At 49.9% G+C, this 26,371-nt stretch overlaps 1 protein-coding gene across 1 annotated transcript in view; it reads right to left on the reverse strand.

Annotated features, from left to right (window-relative positions):
• Positions 1-5,032: 5,032 nt before the first annotated feature.
• NSD2 (nuclear receptor binding SET domain protein 2) overlaps positions 5,033-26,371 on the reverse strand; it is a gene marked incomplete at both ends in the record, with an annotated part of 68,548 nt that continues 47,209 nt past the window's right edge. The window contains 9 exons of the mRNA XM_080697595.1: positions 5,033-5,304; positions 6,786-6,990; positions 7,754-7,860; positions 8,058-8,199; positions 19,965-20,081; positions 21,433-21,702; positions 23,320-23,423; positions 25,600-25,805; positions 25,942-26,098. Of these exons, the coding sequence (XP_080553721.1) occupies positions 5,033-5,304; positions 6,786-6,990; positions 7,754-7,860; positions 8,058-8,199; positions 19,965-20,081; positions 21,433-21,702; positions 23,320-23,423; positions 25,600-25,805; positions 25,942-26,098 (1,580 nt within the window). The remainder of the gene's footprint in view (positions 5,305-6,785; positions 6,991-7,753; positions 7,861-8,057; positions 8,200-19,964; positions 20,082-21,432; positions 21,703-23,319; positions 23,424-25,599; positions 25,806-25,941; positions 26,099-26,371) is intronic.

Consider the following 26,371-nt stretch of genomic DNA (forward strand, 5'->3'; position numbering starts at 1 on the left):
GGCCAGCCACGCCCAGTGTCTGCAGCCCCACGGAGGACTTGGGGGCACCACTGCAGAAATAAGGGGTCTTGGGGTGGGCCTCTCGCTGCTCTCTGGCCCCGCAGCGGTGTGGCAAGCGTGGTGCCGGGAGCTGGGGCGACTGGTGTGGGCTGAGGTGGAGGTTGACCTGGCGCCTTCCCTTCAAGTGCCTGCGTCTCTGCTCTCTGCCTGCTGCACTGCTGCACCTGCAGGCCATGGGGCTGCTAAACGCACCCCTGCTTTGTCGACAGATGCAGACCTGGTGGAAAAGTCAGCCAAGGAAGAAACGCACGGGAGGGCCTTGGTGCACCCCGTGCCCACCTCAGGGCGGCGGCTTCCTTGTGTTCCCATCACAGCCCCAAAATGTGTCCTGTCGGGGAATATGTGTATGTGTGTTTATGTATGTACACGTGCATGTATATGTGTGTGAGGCAGCGTGAGCAGAAGGGGTTTTGGAGGTGGTGGCCATGCCATGACACCGGCTGCAGCTGGAGCCTGGTTCTTTCCCACTCTGGGTAGCTGTGGTGCCAGCTTGTTAGGACGAGTGCCTTTTGCTTGCTGATGCTTTCTGGTAAGGAAAGCTCGGGAGCTGCCCAGCCCTCCTCCTCTGCTGAGCAGGGCTGAGGCCTGGGGCCCAGCAGGGGGCTTGTGGCAAGAAGCCACTGTCTGCCCTAGGGGTAGCATCACCCACTGAACTGCACCAGTGACAGAAGGCTGTGCAAGGGCCGGTGAAAACCAGGCCTTTGCCAGTGGGGGCTGCACCTCTGCTTCCAGCTCGGGTCTCTGAACAGTGAGCTTGCGCTGCCCTCAAGGCCACCTGGCCTCCACGCCCGGCTGGTCCCAGGTGAGCAGAGCAGGCCACGGGGGCCAGGGCTGGCCCTCCTGGAGCCCCTCATCCATGCCAACCCCGCCCTGGTGGGGTGCTGCAGGTCCTAAGTCCTGTTCTGTATCAGGACCTCTGTTCTCCTTTAATGGCTGGGAGCCAAGCAGCAGCTGGGGCCTGGGTGGGCGGGAAGGCAGGCCTCTCCATGGACGGCAGTGGTGTGAGCCCAGCCACACCATCAGCTCTGGCCCTACCGCCCAGAATCAACCCCTGCCTAGCAGCAACCTAAGAAACTGTCCTCACTGTGGTGGGTAGTCTCCACCCACCTGGAGCTGGGGTGGGAGTAGGTGGCCTTGGGTGGCCCAGGCACCCTCATGCCCTCTCCTGCCCACAGACAGAGCCAGTTTGCCACCCGGGAGATGTTCAAGCCGGCTTATTTGGGTCCTGTAAACTTTTACCTGTTCCGTTCTTCCGTAGGGAAATGCCACTCATGTGCGGCTCCTCCTGCTACTGCGCCCCCACGAGGTGCCTGGCGACGCTGGGATGAGGTGATGCCTCACTACCACCAGCACCTGCCCAGGGATTTTGTATTTGTCTTTCATACAGTTGTGGGCAGTTAGCCTAGTCTTCGGGTACCTATTTCCATGGTAACACTGAGTAACTGAAGTGCAGCTTTTCTAAAGGAAGCCTGCAGAGCTGTTTCCAGCCAGCCTGACCTCCCTGCTGTGGGCCCAGGCCGAGGCAGCATCTGTCAGCGCCCTGCGGCTGAAGCGGTGCTGGGCCTCAGGTTACGAGGACACCCGGGCTCAGGGTGGTGTCAGTGTGAGAGTCGCGCCAGTGACGCAGGCTTGGCCACACAGGCCCTCAGGGACGGCCTAGCCACATGTCCTCCGTCTCGGCCGTGTCACCTTGAATGGAACTGGGGAAAACAAGTTACTCTACTTAAGGTGGAACCCAGGGGCTTTTCTACTTCTGGGCTATACTCCCAGACCTATTTTCTACTTTATTTGGAAACAGGGTCTAAGTTGCTGAGAGCCTCGCTAAGTAGCTGAGGCTGGCTTAGAACCTGTGCGGTCCTCCTGTCTCAGCCTCCCAAGCACAGGGATTACAAGCGTGCGCCACCACGCCTGGCCCAAGTTACTCTTTTTTTTTTTTTTTCTTTTGGTGGTACTTGAGGTGGAACCCCAGACCTATTTTCTACTTTATTTGGAAACAGGGTTTCACTAAGTTGCTGAGAGCCTCACTAAGTAGCTGAGGCTGGCTTCGAGCCTGTGCAATCCTCCTGTCTCAGCCTCCCAAGCACAGGGATTAAAAGCGTGCGCCACCACGCCCGGCCCAAGTTACTCATTTTTGAAATAAAACTATCTTTACAAAATCAGAATCCCCCCCTGCCATTTCCATCCCACATTCCCTGTATTTCCCAAGGCCTTATAGCTTTCCCCTCAGCCAGTCACGGCAAAGCGACAGTCTTAGGACAGGAGCCCTTCCCAGGAGAGCATACTGCGCCAGCGACCCTGGAATCCAGAGCAACTGGGAAAACAGAAAAATCAAAACACACTCCCACATAAAATAAGTGTAAGAAAAAGGCCTTTAAAAACACTTTTAATACAAAAATACTCATAGTTTTCCAAACACAACTTTCCACTTTAAATGCTATTTCCCCTCAACTGGCAATACACAAATCTATAGTTCGGTATATTCCCCCCAAAAGTGAATTTCAAGTTTTTAAGTCTAACTATCAAACTTGGTGATAGCACCCAGAGTTCCTGAAAGGAACCTGAACTTACATTGTATGAAGTTTAGACACCAATAGGCACATTTAAACATATATTTAATTTCCGACAGGGCATTTCACATCTCAACAGGGTACGGTGACACCATGACGCCCAACGAACAAGCACTCTACTCCACTGACAGTCGTCAACCACACACTCGTAGATCAAGATATTTGGCAACTGACAGTCGTTTGCATTAACTTTAAATGGGTTTCTTAAATTCTTAAAAGTAAGGTCATTCTGGAAGATGGGCATGTACATCATGGTTCAGATGTCAAGATAAATACTTCAAGGGCATGGCAAGTGTCCACCTGAGTGTGCCTCGGGCCCCAGGCGCCCTGAGCAGCGTCCCGGGGAGAGGAGGGCTGTCTGCAAGGAGAGGCAGCCGGGCCCTCGAGGGCCGGTAGGGCCAGCACCGCCGTGTACGTGGAGAGGTGTGCGCAGGTGAGAGGGCAGGTCCTGCGGCCCTCGGCTGGTTTCCATTTGTTTTGCTTCACATTAATGACAAAGGATTGAACTGTTGTTCACGGTCACTGAATCCTCCCAAACAAATCTCCCCAGACTGAGAACAGTCAGGCGGTCTGAGCCCCAGCCTCATCCGGTCATAACTGTGTGCCTGGTCGTTCCCCCGGGAAAGACCCTTGCACTCAGGGCCACCACATCAAGGCCTCGTTTTACTCAGATTTGTAAGCTGGTCTAATAAAGATCCTTGAAATTAGTGTTATTTCCTCATTTTTTGAAAAGGGGAATCATTACTTTTGCCATATTCAGAAAGATAAGATCTAAAATAATTTGGAAGTAGTATCAAAGTGACTCAAAAACTGTAGGATTTACTACTGTCAAGTATAAAAATAAGTTAAACTGCTCCTCAAAGTGCGCTGTGAGCCACATCTGATGTTCCGACTTACACAGAAGTTGCTCAGCTGGGAGGAAAGGATCTTTTGGGCGAGTGACAGCTGGCCCGCACCTGTCCAGGAGTCGGGGGCCTCAGGCTCCGAAGGCTAGGGCCATGTGCGTGTCACCAGAACGCCCGTCCCACTCAGGGTGTATGGAACAGAAATCTGCGGACCAGTCCAGTATTTCAGAAGTCACGTGCGTGGAGTCAGGCTCTGAACTGAGGTGTGCCCGGAAGCCGTGGGGCCAGGTGAGTGCGGCTCCAGAAGTCTCACCTGGCTGCCTTCATTCAGATGCTGTTTCCTTTTGGTTACTTTTGGGGGGGCCATGATTGGAAAGGGCTCCTCAAGCATCCTCACTGGTGAGCACGCAGAGGCACCGGGTCCACTGGTCCGCACTAACGCCCACAGCGCCGGGAGTGGTCAGTCCTGGGTCCAGATGGGCTACAGTGCTGTGAGGTGAGCCGGTGGCCTCTGAGCACAGAGGCCATCGTGTGCCTTCCCTCCCACAGGAGGCCTGGGCCTCCATGCCCCCCTCAGTGCTGTCTCCCCCACGAGGGAAGGATCGGGTCTTCTCAAGACAACTTAGTACTTAGATTTCTGTGGGGCCAGGACTTAAATGAAGAGATCATTGAAACCTCACAGGTAAACAGGTATTAGATAAGGCTTGGCCACAAGACCAGGCGCTGCTCCTGTGCCTGGCCTCCGGGTGACACTGGGCTGCCCGGGTGGAATGCATCAGGGGACCGCAGTAAGAGGGTCCAGGCTGGGGACCACACCCACCCAGCGCACCACTTTTGCACGAGAACTCGAGTGCATCAGTAAAGAGACGTTTGAGTTGTGATGATTTGTGAAACAGGTTTAGCAAAAATATACTGAGAATAAAAGCCAGAAACTTGTATACAAAGATCCTCCTAGTGTGTTCAGCAGACAGGGCCACGGTGAAGCAGCCAGCGCAAATGCGGGCTGCTGCTTGTGGCCTGCACTTTCCAGACCGCTACTGGCAGGTTGGTTCACACCCACTAGCACTACCACGCTGGCGGGCCAGCCTGTAGCCAGGATGGGGAAGAAGCTTTCCAAGGAAAAATTCACATTAGTACAAGAACACACAGCCGCTTCAGAGGGGCAAAGTGATGAGTCGTGGTCTGCTGGGCGTCGGGGCCTGAGCACTGGTCTCCTGAGGTGGCAGCCGGGCATGGAGCGCTCAGTGACCCTTCAGAAAACGCTACTCTATACATTTCAGGTGAGATACACATATGCCAGTTAATCTTCAAGAGTAACCTGAACCTAAGGAAACAGGGAGGGACCTTGGCAGTCTTAGGAATCGCGTGTGGCCATGACGCTCTGCAGCAACGCTGGTTTCTCTCGCATGTCCACCGCGTGCGGGTGGGCCAAGGATGGCTCAGTGGTGGGAGGCACTCCCGCCCCGGGAGGCATGTCCATGTCACGGTGGCCACGGGCTGGGTCTCATCCTCTCCCTGCAGGCAGCTGCCGCCTGGACCTGACCACGCCACCGCCTGGCGCTATTTGCCGTCCGAGACCCTCCGCCAACACCTCCGCCGCCGCCGCTTCCCCTTGGACTTCGCCGGCTCTGGAAAGGGTTTCTCAGTCTTGGCGCCTCTGCTGGAGTCTGCCCCCCCGTCGTGCTCACAGCAGTAGGACTGCCCGTCCCGGGTGAGGCGGAAGGCTGTCCCATCCTGGTGCTCCTTACAGAAGGAATTGGGGCAGAAGTGGCAAAACGAGGTAGAAGGTTTGCCACACACGTCACAGTGGTGCCAAGGACACTCCCACTTCCCTGCAACAGAACACAACCTTAGCAGCAGGAGTGGCGTCAACTGCAGCGATAACATTTTCAGGGCTAAACGTGATTATTGGGGGGGGGGGGGTTAACTGGGGACTGAGCCCAGGGTCTTGAGCAGTGCTCTGCCAGTGAGCTACAAACACCTTCAGCCCTCTTATTTTTTATTTTTTGCAGGTCTGGGGATGGAACCCGGGGGGCATTCGACCTCCGAGCTACACCCCCTGCCCTATGTTTTATTCTTTATTTTTGAAACCGGGTCTCACTGAGTTGCAGAGGGCCTCACTAAGTAGCTGAGGCTGTCCACGAACTGCGATCCTCCAGTCTCGGCCTCCCGAATGCTGGGATTACAAGCGTGTGCCACCACGCCTGGCTTATTTTCCTTATAAGATCAAAATAAGTTGCTGAGGGTGGCCTCAAGCTTGAGATCCTCCAGCCTCAGTCTTGCAAGTAGCTGGGATTAAAGGCCTGTGCTGCCGTACCCAGCTGAAAATGACTTACAACTGTCTGGTCAAATGAAAGCAAATTCATGCAAGACTCTGCTTTTCATCCAGTTGCTAAAGAGAAGCTAACAGTGGGGTTCAAGGGCCTGGAGGGCACTGTGCGCTGACCACGGCAGACAGGCTCTGCTCGGGAAGCTCACACACCAATGGACGGATACCTGAAAACTGGCTGCTGCTGCCTGAGCCTGGCATCTCTACTGATCGCTGTCCTGCTCTGCCCCTCTCTGGCCATAAAGGACATTTTCTACTCCAGTATGTTTTGGGCATTAAATTTTTTTTTTTTTTTTGCGGGTCTAGGGATAGAACCCAGGGGCATTCGACCTCCGAGCTATACCCCCTGCCCTATTTTTTTTATTTTTTATTTTGAAACCGGGTCTCACTGAGTTGCAGAGGGCCTCACTTAGTAGCTGAGGCTGTCCGTGAACCGCGATCCTCCGGTCTCAGCCTCCCAAATACTGGGATTACAAGTGTGCACCACCACACCCGGCTGGGTGTTAATTTATAAAGGCCCTTGTTAGGGTTAAGTATTACATCTATTGCAAATTTTTTCACTTGTCTGTTAACCTTGGTTTATCTTTTGCGATACAAAGCGGTACTTAAAAACTTTCACAAACATGTCTTTTTAATCACCTTAGTTTTCCTACTTGGGTGAGGGCCTCTTAATTTCTCTTCTGAAATTATGGTTACTGTTCTCGCCCTGACGCCCCTACTTCTCTTTGAAACAGTGGGTGGTGGGAAGCAGAGCCCACCCCGCTCTTCCACAGACGCCCAGGAGCCTGCCGCTGCTCCTGGGCGTCAGGTCCCCCGCAGGAGGAGGCACTCTGCTCCAGCCATGTCCTCCCAGCCAGAGACCAGTGGGTCTCTCCGTGCCGTGCGAGACTCCATAGCAGTGAGAGTGCTGGCTCCCAGCAGGCCCCCCAAGTGGGACATCCGTCACCCGAATGACGTGCATGGCGGGGTGTGTGGAGCACCTACCGAAGGGCCGCTTGCCCAGGCCCAGGCAGCACAGGTGGTAGGCCTTGGTGCACAGCTTGCGGTCACACAGCACCAGCTGCCCGCCATCGCCGCAGCGGAAGCACTCGTCCTCCGACCGCCTCTTCCCATCGCCCCTGGCTCTGCGCCTCCGGGTCTTCTTCTTGGTCTTTTTGCCCTTTTCCTCAGAAGACAGGGGTACTGAGGTCTAGGACCAAGAATCAAGCACAATTAGGGACTACACGCCTGGGTAGAGCACTGGCCAGCATGAACAAGGCTGGTACCACCCCTGGCACCAGAGAAGGAAGAAGGAAAAACAAAAGGAAAATTATAGAGACTAAAGCAGCAGGGAAAGGCAAACTGCCGAGGGGTCCGAGCGTGGCGTTGCACGCAGGAGCTCTAAACTCTTTGGAGACGCTGGGCACGTGGCTGACAGGGCAGTCCCCACACGCAGCTCAGATGCGTTTGACCCAACATGAAAAGGTCAACACAAAAGCCCAACAAGCACATGTCTGCAAAGCCTCCCGTGAGGCACCAGGCCCGCCACGGAGGGGACCCGGACCCTGCCAGCTGGCCCTGCTCGCCACTGCCACCCTGGCTACGACTGAGGGGAGGGCAGCATGACCACCCTGGGTGGAGGCAGCAGCAACCCGCATGCGCCTGCAGGGTGGCAGGGCCCGTGGTGCCAGGCTCAGGCAGTTCTGCACGGCACAGGAGTAACTGCGCTGGGTGTTAGAAGTCCCCAACCCATATCCTTCCCGGAGCCTTGGAACAGGACCGTGTTTGAAAACGGGGCCACTGCAGACACGGCTGGGATGCAGCCCCCAGCCACGTGCGGCCAGGGTCTCAAGCGAAGGGAGTCTGCTGCTGCCTCACGAGGAGGCAGGCCTGTGGCGTGGCTCAGGGTGGAGCCTGCCTGGCAGCGCAAGGGCCTGGTTTCTTCCCCGGGCGCACCGCCCTGAAGGCCTTACCTTCGGCCTGTCCCCGAGGAAGCCGCTGCAGTTGGAGGCCCCACACCGGCAGACTGTTTTCTCATTGCCCAAGCAGTCGAGGTTGTAATTAAAGGTCAGCTCTGTCCCTGGGAAGAGAGGAGACAGGCAGACGCTGGGAACACCTCCCTCCCTCACAGCAGGGCCAAAGGGCTCACGGCCGGTCCCCACACATGCACCACTCTCCTGTCCACGCTGTGCAGCTTCGCTTCCTAAGAAAATCTCCAGCTCGGCCGCGTGCAGCACTGGCAGCCCCACTCCGCCTGCCTAGGACGCCCTGCAGTACCTGCAGGGATGTCGCACACGGCGAAAAGGCCCACACGCGTGTCCCCATTCACTGTCCACTTGAGGGTCTCACAGTTGGGCTGGCAGCTGTGGTTCATAAAGCGGGAGTAGTTTCCCTTGGGGCCAGCATCAATGATCCGATCCTGCAGAGCGAGAATGCCAGGTTGAGTTCACGGCTCAACGCTCAGCGGGCACTTCGTCTTTGGAGGGAATTTTCACTGCATGTTGTACTGAAAACCGTGGTGTCCCGCATCCACTCAGACGGGACACCCCCAAACCAGTCCAATTCTCTTGCTCTCCACGAGGGCGGGTCAGGACCACAAGGAGAAGACCGAGCCCTGCTGAGCGCTGGTGAGGAAGGGAGGCTTGGCAGCCCCACACCATCCACAATGACCCACAGGGGCAAGAGAAACGCAGTGTCCCCAATGACTGCGCCACCGGCCACAGCCTGCAGGAAGAGGCGCTGCCTGACCAGAACCAGACTACCCAACAAAGAAATAGCCGAAGGTGCAGAGAATCCCCACAGAACAAGCCTGAAGACGGGCAGTTCAAGAAATGCCAGTGAAGACAGTGGCTCTGCTCTTACATCAAGGATGCTGGTGCCGTGCTGACCCAGGTGGAAGGAGGGGCGGAGCGGCAGGAATGGTTTTCAGGAAGCAATCGGGCAAAAGCCAGGAAAACCTCAAAAACCAGCACACCATAGCCAGGGAACCTACCCAGTGAAACCCAGTGCCTGTGTGAATGGAAACTGCCATCTGCCTGTCATGACCCAGACTGGACTGGATGCTCACTGCCCAGCAGCCAGGAGCTGGGCAGACCAGAGCCCAGCCTCTGCCTTTCCCCTGGAAGTCTCTAGATACTGCATGACTGGGTGCTCCAGAGGCTGTGCAAAGTGTCACATGAAAGTAGATGCACAGGTAGATACGTGTAGAAATGAGGTGTCCAGGAGCACCAGTAGCTGTGTCCCGTGGCCCCAGAGCACCAGGCAACTGTACACGTGCCACCTGACAGGCTCTAGCCCCGGACACCTCTCCAGAAGACCTCTGCACACTCACCCCAGCCATCTACCTCACATATCTTAGAAATAGAATGCCACTGAACACCACACCGCTGAATGAAGAATGGATCATAGAAGAAGTAAGGGGTAAAATAAAAAAATGAAAAATCGATATATAACATATCAAAACCTCTGGGACAGCTTGAAGGCAGTATTAAGAGGAAAATTCATAGCACTGAGTGCCAACATAAGAACAGAAAATCGCCAAATAAATAACCTAATGACACATCTCAAAGCCCTTGAAAAACAGGAATAGTCTAACCCCAAAGCCAGTTGGAGATGGGAAATTATTAAAATCAGAGCAGATACCAATGAAGTACAGAATAAAACAACAACACAGAAAATCAGCAAAACCAAAAGCTGTTTAAAAAAAAAAAAAAAACAAGATAGATAAACCACTAGCTAACTTAACGAAAGAAAGAGAATCAATCAACCCAAATTATGAAGAGCTGAAACAGGAGATATTGCCACTGACAGTATAGAAATCCAGAGGATTATCAGAAACTACTTTAAAATAATATGTTCCAACAAAATGAAAAATCTGAAAGAAACTGACAACTTTCTAGATAAATACAATCTTCTTAAATCGAGTCAAGAAGATATAGAAAATTTAAACCAACCAGTAACAATCTAAGAGATTGAAGCAGCAATAAAGAGCTGCCATCAAAGGAAAGCCCGGGACCAGATGGTTTTCCAAGTAAATTTTATAAAACCTTTATAGAAGAGCTAACCCCAATGTTCCTCACTCTATTTCGTGAAATAAAAAGAAACGAGACTCTCCCAAATATATTCTATGAAGCCAACATCACATTAATACCAAAATCAAATAAAGATAGCTCAAGGAAAGAAAACTACAGGTCTATATCATTGATGAACTTGGATGCGAAACTGCTAAACAAAATACTATCAACACACATTCAAAACCACATCAAGAAAATCATACACCATAACCAAGTAGGGTTCATCCCAGGGATGAAAGGCTGGTTCAACATACAAAAATCAATCTATATAATTCATCACATAAACAGAACCAAAGGCAAAAAAACCACATGACCATTTCAATAGATGGTGAAAAAAATTTGAAAGAACCAAACATCCATTTATGCTTAAAGCACTGCAGAGAATCAGAACAGAAGGAACACACTTCAACATCAAGAAGGCAATCCACAACAGGCTCACAGCCAACATTATATTAAATGGGGAAAAACAGCAACGAGACAAGAATGCCCATTATCACCACTTCTTTCCCCCTGCCCGCTGGTACTGGGGATGGACATTCTACTTCCGAGCTACACCCCAGCCTTATTTTTATTCTTTATTTTGAAACAGGGTCTCACTGAGTTGCAAAGGGCCTCACTAAGTAGTAGGTGAGGCTGTCCATGAACCACGATCCTCTGGTCTCAGCCTCTCAAATGCTGGGATTACAAGCGTGCACCATACGCCACCATGCCCAGCTTATCACCATTTCTTTCCAATATAGTAACTTGAGACTGGCCACAGCAAAAAAGCAAGAAAAGGAAATCAAAGGAGTACAAATAGGAAAAGAAGAACTCAAACTTTCACTATTTGCAGATGACATGATACTATAATTAGAAAACCCAACAAACTCAACCAAAAGGCTTATAGAACTGATCAACAAATCCAGCAAAGTGTCTGGATGCAAAATCAATCTTAAAAAATCAGAAGCTTTTCTGTATACTAACCATAAATCTACTAAAAAGAAATCCAGAAAACACCTCTCTTTTTTTTTTTTTTTTTTTGCAGGTCTGGGGATGGAACCCAGGGGCATTTGACCTCCAAGCTACACCCCCTGCCCTATTTTATATTCTTTATTTTGAAACTGGGTCTCACTGAGTTGCAGAGGGCCTCATTAAGTAGCTGAGGTTGTCCACAAACCGCAATCCTCCGGTCTCAGCCTCCTGAATGCTGGGATTACAGGCGTGCACCACCACGCCCGGCCAGAAAACACTTCTCAGCAAAAACCATGCAAGGAGGAATCCCAATACCTGACTTTACACTACAAAGACACAGTAATAAAAAACAGCATGGTACTGGCACAAAAAACAGATACACAGAAGACTCTGAAACAAATCTGCATACTTAGAGCCAATTGATTTTTGACAAAGGGGCCAAAAACATACACTGGAAAAAAAAAAGATAGCCTGTTCTACAAATGGTGTTGGCAAAAATAGATAACCATATGCAGAAAAAATGGAAATAAACCCCACTTTCTCACCCTGCACAAGAGTCAATTCAAGATGGATCAAAGACTTGGAAATTAGACCAGAGACCTTGAGGCTCCTTGAAGAGGGCATAGGTCCAACACTGCAACACACAGGCACAGATAAACATTTTCTCAACAAGACCCCAAACGGCACAAAAAACACAAAGGCGAATCAATACATGGGATTGTATTAAACTGAAGAGCTTCTGTACAGCAAAGGAAACTATCAAGAACCTCAACAGAGAGCTGACAGAATGGGAGAAGACTTTTGCCACCTACTCCTCTGATAGAGGACTAATATCTAGAATATACAGAGAACTCAAGAAACTCAGCACTAAGAAAACAAATAACCCAATCAAAAACTGTGCAAGTGACTTCTGGGAAGATGGCGACCGAGAAAAGCGGGGCTTAAGAGTCCCGCTAACAACCAATCTCCATTACCACAAAAAGAGCGCCTTTCATAGCCAGAAAACACCATCACCAGAAAAACAAAAAAACCACCAGACTCCAGAGAGAAAGCGGACTGAGAACAGAGCTCAGGGCCACAGAGGAGACACACGCGCCCGAGGACGCGGCAGCAGCCCCATACTGCCGGCGGCAGCGGCGAACTCAGCGGACGGCTACAGCAAGCCGAGGTGAGCCGATGCGGAACAGCCAGGCGGGATCTTTCGGCGCAGACAGCATTTAAAGGTCCCAGTGGCTGAGCTCAGCACACGCTGCAGGGATTCAGAGTGGAAATCAAAACCAGAAGAAAAAATACGTCAGCCTCATGGCCGAGGGCGTGGCAGAGGCGCCATATTGCCACCGGCGGCGGCAGCAGCAGTGAATTCACTGAGTCCAGTACAGCTACATCTACGTACTCAAGAACAGTGAGTCAAATTGCGGGCCACAGAGGAGAAATCCCAGTATTGTGCCTCCTGGGACTTGACCCAGTGAGGGAGTGGTGGCGGCAGAGATATCACACCATAGGAGAACGTGCAACCTGGCACCCCCCATAGTTTAAAGCAGCCTCTATCGACTCCCTGGGTTGGAGACTCTGTGATACAACCCAGTAAAGGAGTAGTAGGGTCTGAGATAATACAGACTCGAGATCCAGAGCACCTTAAGTGAAGCCATAGTGACCCAAGGGAAGAACCCAGAGAAGGCACAAACCTCCGAAATCATGGGAAAGAGGAATAACACTGAAGTAATGAATGTGCACAACCCCACAACATCAGAACCTGATAAAACAGAAAATCAGAGATTTCTAGAAGATCAAATCAGGAAAATAACTGTAGAAATAATAGAGGTGCTTCGAAAAGAACTCAGAGAGAGCCAAAAAGAGATAAAGGATGCAATTAATGAAGTAAAGGCCTCAATTCAAAGCACAAACAACCGATTAGACCACATGGAGAACAGAATCTCGCTCTTAGAAGATGAGCAATCCAAAAATGAATGCATAGTTTCTAATCTAGAAAAAGATATCCAACAGCAGGAATCTGACATTGAAGAAATATGGGCCCATCTTAAGAGAGCTAACCTAAGAATAATTGGAATAGAGGAGGGAAAAGAAAGTGATACCAAAGGGATCAACAATCTCTTCAAGGAAGTAATAGCAGAAAATTTTCCAAATATAGAGCAAGAGGTTGATACACAGATCCAGGAAACTTATAGAACTCCCTTTAGACAGGATCCGAGAAGAGGATCCCCACGCCATATAATTGTCAAAATGACCAATGTGGAAGCCAAGCAGAGAATCTTAAAGGCAACAAAAACAAAGGGCCAAGTGACATTCAGAGGCAAACCAATTAGAATCACTCCAGACTTCCCAAACCAAGTCATGAGAGCCAGAAGGGCTTGGAGTAACATATTCCAAACTCTGAAAGAAAACAACTTCCAGCCAAAAATTTCCTATCCAGCAAAACTTTCTATCAAATTAGATGGAGAAATAAGAAGCTTCCATGACAAACAGAAACTGAAGGAATTTATGTCTTCAAAACCAGCACTAGAGAAAATACTCAAAGAGATTAACTACAAAGAAGAAATAGGTAACACTCACCAGAACCAGAGAAACAAGAGTTTCCACCCAACAGACAACTAAGATTGGTTATCTGTGGAGATTCATTATTTATGTTAGTCTTTTACCTATCTCTAAATTGTATTGTTTGCCTTTATTGTTGTTAATTTTTAGGATTTCTAGTTGGAATATTAATATACCTTCAGATATAGCATTTGGAAATATTTTATCCAATTCTATTAGTAACTTTTAACTCTGTTTACATTGTCTTTGGATATACAATATTTTCTTTTATTTTTTAGGGAGTTTGTATATTCTTCTGTTGCCTGTGCCATTGAAGTCATATCCAAGAAATCACTGCCAATTTCAATGTTGTGAGGTTTTATGACCCAGATTTTCTCCTAAAAGTTTATAGTCTTAAGATTTATATTTAGGTCTTTTATCTAGTTTGAGTTAATACTTGTATGTGGGATTAGGTAAGGGTCCAATTTTATTCTTTTCCATGTAATTATTATTTTTCAACAATATTTAGTTAAAAGATTATTATTTCCACCACCAAATCTTCGTGGAAACCTTGTCAAAAATAACTTGACAATATAGGGAAGAAGTTAGCTCTAGGCTTGTATTTAACTCCAATGGTCTATATATCTGCCTTTAGAACAGTACTACACTGTTTCAATTATTGTAGCTTTATATGGTTTGAAATCAGAAAATATACATCTTCTAGCTTTGTTTTTGCTTTGAGATTGTTTTGGGTATCTAGAGTCCATATTCCATATCAGGATAGATTTTTTTTCTGAAAAATAAATATATGATAGTTTCACCTAAAAAAAAAGAAAAAAATATTCTCTGGTAAGAAAGAAAGCAAAAAGAAATATTGAAATGTTATCTTTAAGTCATCAAAAGCTTGGTATCAGACAAATGAAACTGTTATGTGAGATTATCATTTTTAATTTTGGATAAATTGCTATAATACTAGATGTCAACCACTAAGCCAAGCATGGGAGGGAGGGATGGGGAGAGAATGGGGTGGGGATCGGGTGGGGGCTGACTGGGTGATGTGTGCATGTATGTCTACAAAAGTTTGTATCCCACTATGATGTGTGAATACAGTGCACCAATAAAATAAAATTAAAAAAAAAGAAAAAAAAATAGGCCTAATAATAGTTGAAGCGCAAAATAAAAAAAAAAAAAAAAAAAAAAAACTGTGCAAGTAAGGTAAATAGATAATTCAAATGGCCAATAATGTACGAAAAAATGCTCAACACCAGCAATCAGCAATCAGAGAGATGCAAGTGAAAACTATCCCAAGATTTCAATGGCAATCATTCAAAACAGAAACAACAACAGATGCTGGCGAGGATGTGGAGAAGTGGAAACTCTAAGACATTGTTGGTGGGATTGCAAATTAGTGCAACCACTTTGGAAAACAGTATGGAGGATCCTCAGAAGAATGGGAACAAATCTACCATTTGATCCAGCAATACCACTTCTGGGTATCTACCTAAAAGAAAGTAAACCAAACTACGGAATTAATGCATGTGTATCTATGTTCATAGCTGCACAATTCACCATAGCCAAACTATGGAACCAGCCAAGATGTCCATCAACAGATGAATGGATTACAGAACTGTGGGATATGTGCACAATGGAATTTTACTCAGCCATTTAAAAGAACTCAACTACATCATTTTCAGGGAAATGGATGGAACTGGAGGACATTATGCTAAGTGAGAGTAGTCAGTCACACAAAAATAATAAATTGGATGTTCTCCCTAATATGTGGAAGCTAGGGAGAAAATGGGTCATAGAAGGAACTCTAGACAAAGGAGGAGAATCTATAGATGAGCAAATAAGGTGACCTAAGAGGATGGAAAGGGAGAAGAGGAAATTCTCTAACGTACATGATGTACATTCACAAACACATCAAAGTCAATCACTAAGCCAAGCATGAAAAGGAGGGTGGTGAGAATGGAGTGAAATTTGGGTAAGGGCTAATTGGGTGATGTGTGCATGTACGCCTCTACCATCTATACTCCATTAAGATGTACGACTGCAAGGCACCAATAAAAAACTTAGAAAAAAAAAGAATGCATGGTGTGTGCACATATGAAATCCCAGCCACTCAGGAAGCAGGATAATTACAAGTCCCAGGCCAGCCCAAGCAATTTATGGAGACCCTGTCTCAAAAACACAGAAAACAAAGTCGGGCGTGGTGACACACACACACTTGTAATCCCAGCATTTGGGAGGCTGAGACAGGAGGATCGTGGTTCGCAGCCAGCCTCAGGTACTTAGGGAGGCCCTCCGCAACTTAGTGAGACCCGGTTTCACAATAAAGAATAACAAATAGGACTAGGGGTGTAGTTCAGAGGTAGAATGCCCCTGAGTTCAACCCCTAGCACCACAAAAACAAAAACACACATAAAACAGAAATATAGGAGTATCAGAGCACAGTGGATTTGCAAGGTAAGGATGATCTAGCCAGAGCTTGACTTTGTCTCGGCAGCAGCAAGATGCCCCATGATGTTTCTTCTTTATTTTCTTTTCCCTCCCTCCCTCCCTCCCTCCCTCCCTCCCTTCCTCCCTCCCTCCCTCCCTCCCTCCCTCCCTTCCTTCCTTCCTCCCTCCCTCCCTCTCTTTATTTCTTGGTAGTGGGGATGGAACCCAGGGACATTCTTCCTTTGAACTACACCCCCAGCCCTATGTTTTACTCTTTATTTTTTGAAACAGGGTTTCACTGAGTTGCAGAGGGCCTCACTAAGTAGCTAAGGCTGTCCTTTAACCACGATCCTCCTGTCTCAGCCTTCCCAATGCTGGGATTACAAGCATGCCCACCACGCCCGGCCCCATGATGTTTCTTAATGCTGACACATGTGGGTGCAGGCCAAGCTGCAGGATCCTCTGCCATGACAGGTGAATCGCTCTAGGGTGACAGGCAGGTTGTCAACACCTCCAGTGTCGGTGTGTATGAGGGGTGTGTGTGTGTGTGTGTGTGTATTCTGGTGATGGAACCCAGGGGCATTCTACTTCCAAGCTATACTCCCAGCTCTTATTTTATTATGTATGTATGTATGTATGTATGTATGTATGTATGTATGTATTTTTTGGTGGTACTGGGGTTCTTGGAAACCCTTCTACCTCCAGGCTACACTCCCAGACCTATTTTATACTTTTTTATTTGGAAACAGGGTCTCTTAAGCCAGCGCGGCTGGCTTCGAACCTGTGCGATCCTCCTGTCTCTGCCTCCCCAGCGCGGGGATTACAAGCGTGCGCCACCATGCCCGGCTTTCCCAGCTCTTATTTTGAAGCAGGGTCTCAGTAGGCTGATGAGTCTCACTACTTGCTAAGATTGTCCTGGAACCTGTCTCAGACTCCCCATGCTTGGATAACAAGCATGTGCTAGCCACTCGCAGTGCATGGTGCTTTAAGGGGAGTACTGTAGGCTGCTGGGCAGCTTCAGCACTGCTTCCTGTTGACCCTGGGCAGATAGGCTCACTTTCTAGTTTTCCCCACATATGCAGTTGCTTCTGATAATGTCCTAGGTCTTTGATGTCTGGCTTCCAAAAGGGGAGAGAAAGAAGAAATGTAGCTGGAGGGAAACAGGCACCAGCCTTGTAAGCTGAAGTCACCAGATGGAGAGGAAGGGCTTATGGCAGTGCCTTCTGCACCCATCAGAAGCAGCAGGCAGGGATCAGAACACAGATCCAGGACCTGGAGGTCACGACAAGCTGTGTGCAGGTTGCTCTGAAAGCACAGTAGCTGCCTGCCCCAGGCCAGACCCGGGAGCTGGGTGCTGCGACTGGGCGAAGAGCTGAAATGAACCAAAGTCAGCACAAGGACCCCAAGCCCTGGCCTGAGAGCTGCGGCCTTCAAGAGACGACAGGGTCCAAATGCTCACACCACAGGTGCCTGCAGCAGGTCGTCCCACGAAAGGTGGAGCGTTCCTTTACAGGCCTGATGGTGCGGGTCACACCCTGCTGGGCTTTGCAGACATTTAGTCAGGGGTAGCTTTTTACTTTTGTTCTGTTTTTACAGAAATGCATGAACTCTAAGTTCTGTAATATAAATATCTTTCACAGGTTTTATCTTTGCTTCAGCCAGGCGATTCCAATTTCTGTTTTAAATGTGTGGCTTCACATTTCTTATTGGAGGGAAGGTTTGCTGGTGATTGAACCCAGGGGCATACAGCCTCAGCTATACCTCCAGACTTTTTCATTTTGAAACAGTCTCATTAAGTTGCTGAGGCTGTCCTCGAACCTGTGATCTTGTCTCTGCCTCCCCTTTCGTGGGCTTATGGCAGTGCTCCACCTTTCGTGGGACGACCTGCTGCAGGCACCTGCGGTGTGAGCATTTGGACCCTGTCGTCTCTTGAAGGCCGCAGCTCTCAGGTCAGGGCTTGGGGTCCTTGTGCTGACTTTGGTTCATTTCAGCTCTTCGCCCAGTCGCAGCACCCAGCTCCCGGGTCTGGCCTGGGGCAGGCAGCTACTGTGCTTTCAGAGCAACCTGCACACAGCTTGTCGCGACCTCCAGGTCCTGGATCTGTGTTCTGATCCCTGCCTGCTGCTTCTGATGGGTGCAGAAGGCACTGCCATAAGCCCACATACTGGGATTACAGGCTAAGCCACCATGCCCATCTTTAACTAATTCTTTTATTCAAAACAAAACAAAACAAAACACAAGCCAGGTGTGGTGGCACACGCTTGTAATCCCAGCATGTGGGAGGCCTCAGCTACTTAGCAAGGCCTTCTCAACTTAGTGAGAAACTGTTTCAAAATAAAGAATAAAAATATAGGGCCGAGGGTGTGGCTAAGAGGTAGAATGCCCCTGGGTTCCATCCCCAGTACTGCAAATAAATAAATAAATAAATAAATAAATAAATAAATAAATAAATAAATAAATATGGGGCTGGAGGTGTAGCCTGGAGGCAAAATGCCACTGGGTTTCCATCCTCAGCACTGAAAAAAGAAAAAGAAGCTTCAAGGTAGGAGTGGCAGCCCAATCCTAGTACTTGGGAGGCTGAGAAAGGAGGATCACAGGTTTGAATCCAGCCTCAGCAGCTTAATAAGGCTTGTAGCAATCTCGTGAGACCCTGTTTCAGCTCAGAGATAGAGAATGCTCTGGGACCACAAAAACGAAAAACTTCAGACCTATAGGAAAACGGAGTAGTACCACTCACTTCAGTGTGCTGCACACCATATCGCCATGTCCACTACCGGCCTTTCAGCACAGCTGCCCGCTCTGCTCTCACAAGCGTGCACAGACACGTGCACCTCCCGATCCCCATGTGCACAACAGAGCGTGCCCTCCGGCAGGAGCTCAGTACCTCCACACTGAGAAGGCAGCGGCCAGAGCAGCTCTGGTCCAGACTGAGCCGCCCGTGTCTCCCAGCTCCCACCCGATGCAAGCACTGGTCAAGAGCACACACCTCTCCGGGTGTCTTCGGTGTCTCGCTGCCTCGGAGGCCCCTGACCCCTCCACCCACAGCAACCCACTCTCTCCAGCCTCCCACATCTGACTTCCATGAATTACAACTTTGGGCCTCTGATCATTTCTTTCTTTCTTGTTTTCAAGTACTAGTAAAAATAGCCACACTTTTCTGCTGGCCCATCAGGGTAACTGCACAAGAGGCAGGCACGCAGGCTGTCTGCTTTCCTCTCAAGTGTACTCAGGCACCTGGACGCCGCGGCGTCCGCAGCGCCCACCTTGGGGCCATGGTCGCTGTGGAAGAGCCACCTGATGCTGCTGGGCTCCAGTCCCAACTCCAGCAGAGTTGGATGCGTTTTCTTCTATCCACAACAACCGTTCCTGGATCCTTCCTCTAAAGTCACTGCTACTTCCTTGCACCCACATTCCTGGCTGTTTTAAAACGCTGGGCCTCAAGCCGGGCGTGGTGGCGCACACTTGTCATCCCAGCACTCGGGAGGCTGAAACACAAGGTTCCGGGTTCACGGAGAGCCCCAGCTACTTAATGAGGCCCTCCGCAACTCAGTGGACCCTGTTTCAAAATAAATAAAAAAACAAGGCCAGGGGTGTAGCTCAGAGGTAGAATGCCCCTGGGTTCCATCCCCAGTAATGAAAGCCAGGTGTGGTAGGTAGCACATGCATACAGTCCCAGCTATAAGGAGGTTGAGGAGGGAGGACCATTTGAACCTAGGGGTTTGAGATTATCTCGGGTACAGAGTGAGACCCTGTCTCAAAGAAACAAAAGGAAGAAAAGACAAAGAAAAGGGGCAAGCTGGCTGCTCAGTGCCCTGTGGGCCCGCAAGTGCCTGGCGGGAGCTCTCCCCAGCACTGATCTTCCTGTCCCCAGCACCCAGCACGGAACCCTGGGAGAAGGTGGAAGAAAAAAAACCCAGGGCTTCAGACAAAGCAATTAATAGCCAAATGAGACTACTACGCAGCCAAGAACACTTGAAGAGCTCCTGCCCTGTGCTTTTCTCTCACTTCTCCCTGACCTTAATAAGACTGCTTGGGACGCTCTTCCTCATCGCTGGACACACAACTCTCAGGACACGCTCTGCTGAGAGGCAGTGAGCCCTGCCGAGGAGCTCGCGCTAAGAGAAAAGGTGGTGTTCAAACAGAGCATCCTGCGACGGAGGCCCGAGCCGCCGCGGAGCGCCCGCGTCACCTTGTCTATGGTGAGCATGTAGAAGTGCGTGATGTCGTTCTCCTGCGCGCGCTTGATCCTCGCCATGCACTCCTCCTCGTCAATCAGCTCACCGACATACTCGTTAACAAATTCTCCCTGGAAACCAGAAGAAGGCCATGAGGAGCACCCCGCCCAACCCAGTTAGGTGCAAGATGCCACGTCGCCACCAGCGGAACAGGGAGCCACAAGCAGCACAACCCTCGGGGTCCTTATTCATTCAGTAAGATCAAATGAACTCGTACACATGCTACAAATAAGGACTGCCAGTGACAAGACCACTCTGGTGTTCCTGACATAGCAACATTCCACCCTGCTTCCTACCCTGTTTTTTTTCTCAGATGGCGCCTGACAAACCAGAGACCACATAGGTCACCACTGCAGGCAGATTCCCCCCAAAGAAAAAACACTTACAGAGAACCTGACGGGCAGCGAGTCTGACTGAAGCAACAGTGAGGAGCAAGGGTCCAGAGCAGTGTCTGGGGGGGCCCTGCAGGCAGACCTGGGGTCTGGTACCATCCATCCCTAGGCCATGCCAAAGCATGGCAGGACCAGGCTGTGGCGAGGTAAGCAGCCCCGCCATCTCTGTGTAGAGGCAGGACGTCCGCCCTCTGGTGCTCGCTGATGACCTTGTCCTAGATTGCACTGGGACCACTCTGACAAAGCCACTCTCCCACCACTGTGTGGTGTCCTGAGCATGTGGCTGCTGGTCTAAGGAGGTGGCTGCTTCGCCCATCTTTCATTTCATTAAAGCAACCAAGAAAATCCTGACTTACAACATGCTTCAAGGGAACTTATGAGTATTAACTTTGATTGATATTTCCCATGTAACAGTTTTACTAACCACTTATAATCATCGACTCAAAAAACATTTTTGTGTGTGTGTGGTACTGGAGAGTGAATCCTTTATACCTCAGAGCCTTATACGTCCGAGCAACTCTATCTTGCTAGGCTGCTGAGAGTCTAAGTTGCTGAGGTTGTCCTCAAACCTGCAATCCTCCTGTCTCAGTCTCCCCTGTACTGGGATTACAAGATTGCAGGTTCGAGGCAAGCCTTAGCAACATATCTAGACCCTGCTTCAAAAAATGAAAAATGGACTGGGGGTGTGGCTCAAAGGTAAAACATCCCTAGGGTTCATTCCACCAGTACCAAAAACAAAAACAAAAAACATTCTTTTTTTTGGTGGTACTGTGGTTTCTGGAAGCCCTTCTACCTCCGGGCTACACTCCCAGAACTATTTTATACTTTTTAATTTGGAAACAGGGTCTCTTAAGCCAGCGCAGCTGGCTTCGAACCTGCGTGATCCTCCTGTCTCTGGCTCCCAAGCTCGGGGATTACAAGCATGCGACACCACGCCTGGCTCAAAAAACATTCTTATATGAAAGCAAAAGTACCAGGTCACCAGACACCTCTAACTCCTCAGAAGTAGGGAGGAGGGCAGAGCACGCACCTTCCTAATGTCCCTTTTGGCCACCAGGCCCCAGCCTTTGCCGTCGGTCTTGATGATCTTGGTCTCAGGGTACTGGCGCTTGGTGAAGCACTGGTTCTGGCAGAATTCGCCTGCAGGACACACCTGCGGGTGGCACTCGAACATCAGCATCCTGTTCAGACACTCGGAGTCAAAGCCACAGGGGTTCTCGTCTGTGGGTTTGCAGTTGCACTTCGGAATTTCAGAAATATCAGCCGTGTAGATCTGGACTTTCCCATAAGGCTTATTCACCTGCAGGGAACGAGGAAACCGTCTTGGCGCCAGGGAAGCACAGCACCTCCTGGATCCCCTCCCACCATCTCTGGCCTAAGCTTCTAGGCCAGACACACATCCAAATAGGCCCAACCTCCCCAGAGCCAGCTGAGCAGTCCTGGCATTGGGGTGCTGAGAGGTGGGCGGAGCGGGGAACCCCTGCCAAGACCCTGTGCACTGCTTCATCTAGAGCCTGTCTTTCTCACTGATGAGGCTGGCACTTACTCAGCCAGGCTTTTATAAGACAGAGAAAGGGGGCAAGCTGGCTGCTCGGTGCCCTGTGGGCCCGCAAGTGCCTGGTGGGAGCTCTCCCCAGCACTGACCTTCCTGTCCCCAGCACCCAGCACGGAACCCTGGAAGAAGGTGGAAGCCCCTGACTTGTGGCTTATTCGTGGTGAAAGTAGTAGAGACACAAAAAGAAACTAAGCGGAAATGGACAGTGAAAGCTGCCTTCTCACTGCTGCGGTGACAAACGACACCACCAGAGAGCAACCTGGGCACACTCCTAAGGACCCCAGGGCCAAAGGCTTCAGGCTCCTTCCTTTCCCTTCCCTTCCCTTCCCTCCCCCTCCCCCTCTTTCTTTCTTTCTTTCTTTCTTTCTTTCTTTCTTTCTTTCTTTCTTTCTTTCATAGTACTGGGGATGGTACCCAGAAGCATTTTACCTCTGAGCTATACCCCCAGCCCTATTTTTATTTTTTATTCTTTTTATTTATTTATTTTTTGTGTGTTTGGTACTGGGGTTCCTGGAAACCCTTCTACTTTCGGGCTACACTCCCAGACCTATTTTTTATACTTTTTTATTTGGAAACAGGGTCTCTTAAGCCAGCAAGGCTGGCTTCAAACCTGGATGATCCTCCTGTCTCTGCCTCCCAAGCATGGGGATTACAAGCGTGCGCCACCACGCCCGGCTTTATTCTTTATTTTGAAACAGGGTCTCACTGAGTTGCAAAGGGCCTAAGTAGCTAAGGCTGGCCGCGAACCCAGATCCTATGTCTCAGCCTCCCAAATGCTGGGATTACAATCATGTGCCACCACCACCCCTGGCTCGGGAATACTTTCTTTACAAACAAAGATAATGACTACAGCCCAGATTTTAGAAGCGAAGACAGAGCAGTTGCCCCAGTCACCAGCACACCTTGTCCAGGCTCTGGGCCACAAGGCACTGCCCGGAGGAAGTGTCCTCCCAGGTTCTCAGGAGGACGCCCGGCCCTCCCTGACCTCTCTCGCACCCATGGAGGTGGGAAGGGCACTCGTGGCTCAGGCTTCAGCAGAACGAGTGTGTGCTGGCTGAGTGCCTCTTATCCTGGGTCCTAGTAGCAGTGTGACCCAGAAGAAGGCTGGCTCCTCAGCCCTCTTCCTCTAGACAGAGAGCCGAGGACTGCTCTTCCATCCCTGCCTGAATACCAGGCTAAGTAAGTCACACTGTATAGGGGAGCAGAATGGCCGGCCCCCACCTGCACACAGCAGGCCTGGTGAGAAGGGCTGTGCTCAGGGCAACGACACATACTATTTGTTCAGGACATCCCATGCGACACCACACACACACACACACGCACACACACACGCACACACACACACACACACACACACGGCACCTTAATGTGCTTGTATGGTGGGGGCTTGCGCTCACTCTCCTGTGTTTCTCGGGCTTCCCGCTGAAGTTTGATTTCACGAAAACGAGCCTCTGCTTCTTGCAGTGCTAAAGAGCCAATGAAATATAAGAAAACTTATTTTAGTAAACAAATATATCTACTTTTAAGGTCTATAATTTAATGGCTTACTCCAAACTTCAACTGGTAAGTGTAATTTTTGGTTTCTATGAAATTTATAGGTATAGAAAACTATGAAAGAACAGGTGTTTAAAGTGTACCCCCCCAAAAAAAAATGGGTGTGCTGGGGTGGCGGACACCTGTGATTGCAGTACTTGGAAGGCTAAAACAGGAGGATTGCCAAGTTCCAGACCAGCCTCAACAACTTAGCAAGACTCTCAGCACCTACCCTGTTTCCAAACAAAACATAAAAAGGGCTGCGTACAGCTTGGAGGCAGAATCTCTCTGGGTTCAATCTCTAGTACCACACACAAAATAAGTAAACAAACAAATAAGTAAAAATGTCAGCCGGGTGCGGTGGTGCACGTTTGTAATCCCAGTGCTTGGGAGGATGAGACAGGAGAATTGCACAGGTTCAAAACCAGCCTCAATTATTTAGTGAGGCTCTCAGGAACTTGGTGAGACCCTGTTTCCTACCCGGAGGTAGGAAGCACGCCTGGGTTCTACCCCCTAGTACCACACACACACACACCAAAAACAAAACAAAACAAAAAACCGTAGAAAACTGTATACAAGAGTCTCTTGATCCAAGTGACTAAGGACCCCTGGGGCCGTCTGTGGACTGGCTCATAGCAAGGCCGCAGAGTGGGTACTGTAGGGTGCTCCCCGGCCCAGCTGAGACCCGGGACAAAGTGCCACTGTCAGTGCCTGAAACACACTGTGCCGGGACAGAGAACAAAAGCCCACCCTGCTCCTCTCCAAGAGAAAGGTCTGACAGAGGAGATAACAGGCGCGCCGGAGCCCCTTGTAGACTACCTGCTCAGAAGCAGGGCCTGGCTCTATGGGAGGCGTGCGGCAGGAGCCCACCTCCCATCAGCTGTCTGTCCCACCCAAATCATTAGGCTATCTCTTCTTTTAAAAACATCTGAAGCCAGGTATGGTGGCACACACCTATAATCCCAGTACCTGGGAGGCTGAGTCAGGACTGCGAGTTCGTAGCCGGCCTCAGTAACTTAGTGAGGCACTCCACAAATTAGTGAGAGCCTGTTTCAGACTAAAAAACAGGGCTGGGTTGTAGCTCAGAGATAGAATGCCCTGGTTCAACCCGAAGGACCACTAAAACTACAACAAAAAACCACTAACTTTTGAGATTCTTTTGGGGCATAGCAGTTCTCATTCAGGCCTCTGAGGTCCTAAGCTGCAAGGCTCTAGGCGGCATGGAGCCCAGAGCAGGGCCGTCCCCGCCAGCCCCGGCACACGTGGTGCCGCTCTACCCTCCCTGCAAGAGCCCCAGCCACGCTTCAGTTTCCCTTTGTCCCTGTTCACTCCCAATCTGCCATAACCACCCGCTCGCCATGGCCACGTCCTATCCTGTGTCCTTTCTGTTGTGCCCTGGGCCAGCCTTGACTCGCTGTTGCTCCTGTGTCTCACAGCCTGGTTTCTGCCCTGACAACATGCAAGCCCCAAGCCCAGCTCATCTGCTAAAGGGCAGCATGGCTGCCAGAGCGAGCGCGAGAGCTAGAGCACAAGGCCCAGAGAGCAGGGACTCCTAAGACCGGGCCCCACACAGGGGCCAGTGATGGAGGCTGTCTACAGCTGGTCACCCCAAAGACAAGATCCTAAAGAGAGCTTTGCTGTGCTTTAAAGACAATCACGAACCCCTGTTTTAAAAGTTATTAAATGGAAGCCAGGCGTGGTGGCGCACGCTTGTAATCCCAGCATTCGGGAGGCTGAGACCTGGAAGATCACGGTTCACGGACAGCCTCAGTTACTTAGTGAGGCCCTCTGCAACTCAGTGAGACCCGGTTTCAAAATAAAGAATAAAAAATAGGGCAGGGGGTGTAGCTCGGAGGTCAAATGCCCCTGGGTTCCATCCCCAGACCCGCAAACAAACAAACAAACAAAGTTATTAAAAGGTATATCAAGGTCTACGACTCAACAAATAAGTCGGTCTGAAACTTACTTTTTTCTAATTTGAAAATATACACAGAATGCTTATTCCAGTAATTTTTTTTTACAAATATCAAATTCCAAAAGAGCAGAAGTTAGGATTAGCAAAAGGCACACAAGAACGCTGTTCCACTCTCTGCTGGGAGCTCTCCGTACCGTTTTTGAAGACTCTTCCGATCCCTCTGACCCCATGGTAGCGGCTGCCCCGGTCCCCCTCCATGTACGGGAATACTCGCGCCTGATGTGTCCAGTAATAATCTTTAGACCCAAAGAAAAACACAGGGAATTCTCCAATCTCGTGCTTCATTTTCTGAATATTTGGGGGAACATTTTTGGGATGGCAAACTTCTGCCGGCCACCATCTATTATAAATATTAAAAACAGGATTCACAGACTCTTCAGAGAGAGCGACAACAACGTCAATGCTTTAAGTACTGTAAAGTGAGACACACACATTGAACACAGACAGACACAGAAGCACAGGGCTCCTTCTCACACCTGTAGTTCCCAAGTTTGACCCAAATAATGTCTTGGAAGTGCAGCTTCTTCCCAGCCCTGCAGTCATTGCAGAACCAGCTGCCATCGGGCATGTCGATGTTCAGGCAGTCGGGGTGGAAGGCCGCCGGGCAGGCCTCACAGCACAGAAGGCTTCCCCCTGCAAAAGGAGGCAGCGGGCTGAGCTGCTGTGCCACCCAGCAGCCAGCTCTCCGGCCTGCCGCCGTTACGCGTCTGTCTCTGGGCACCAGGCGTGTGGCAGCCATCTGTGCATCAACACAAAAGCGCTCACCACAATTTCCTGTTAGTACGTGGAGTGATTACAGTTAGCTTAGGAATATCATGATATACTCTACCAAATGTGAAAATGTGGAATCTGAAACATGAAGAGAGAAGAAAGCGAGGAAGGTGGAGGAGCAGGGCCGAGCAGGGC

This window comes from Muscardinus avellanarius (assembly GCF_963383645.1).
Source record: "Muscardinus avellanarius genome assembly, chromosome: 6".
In the NCBI taxonomy this organism is placed as follows: Eukaryota; Metazoa; Chordata; class Mammalia; order Rodentia; family Gliridae; genus Muscardinus; species Muscardinus avellanarius.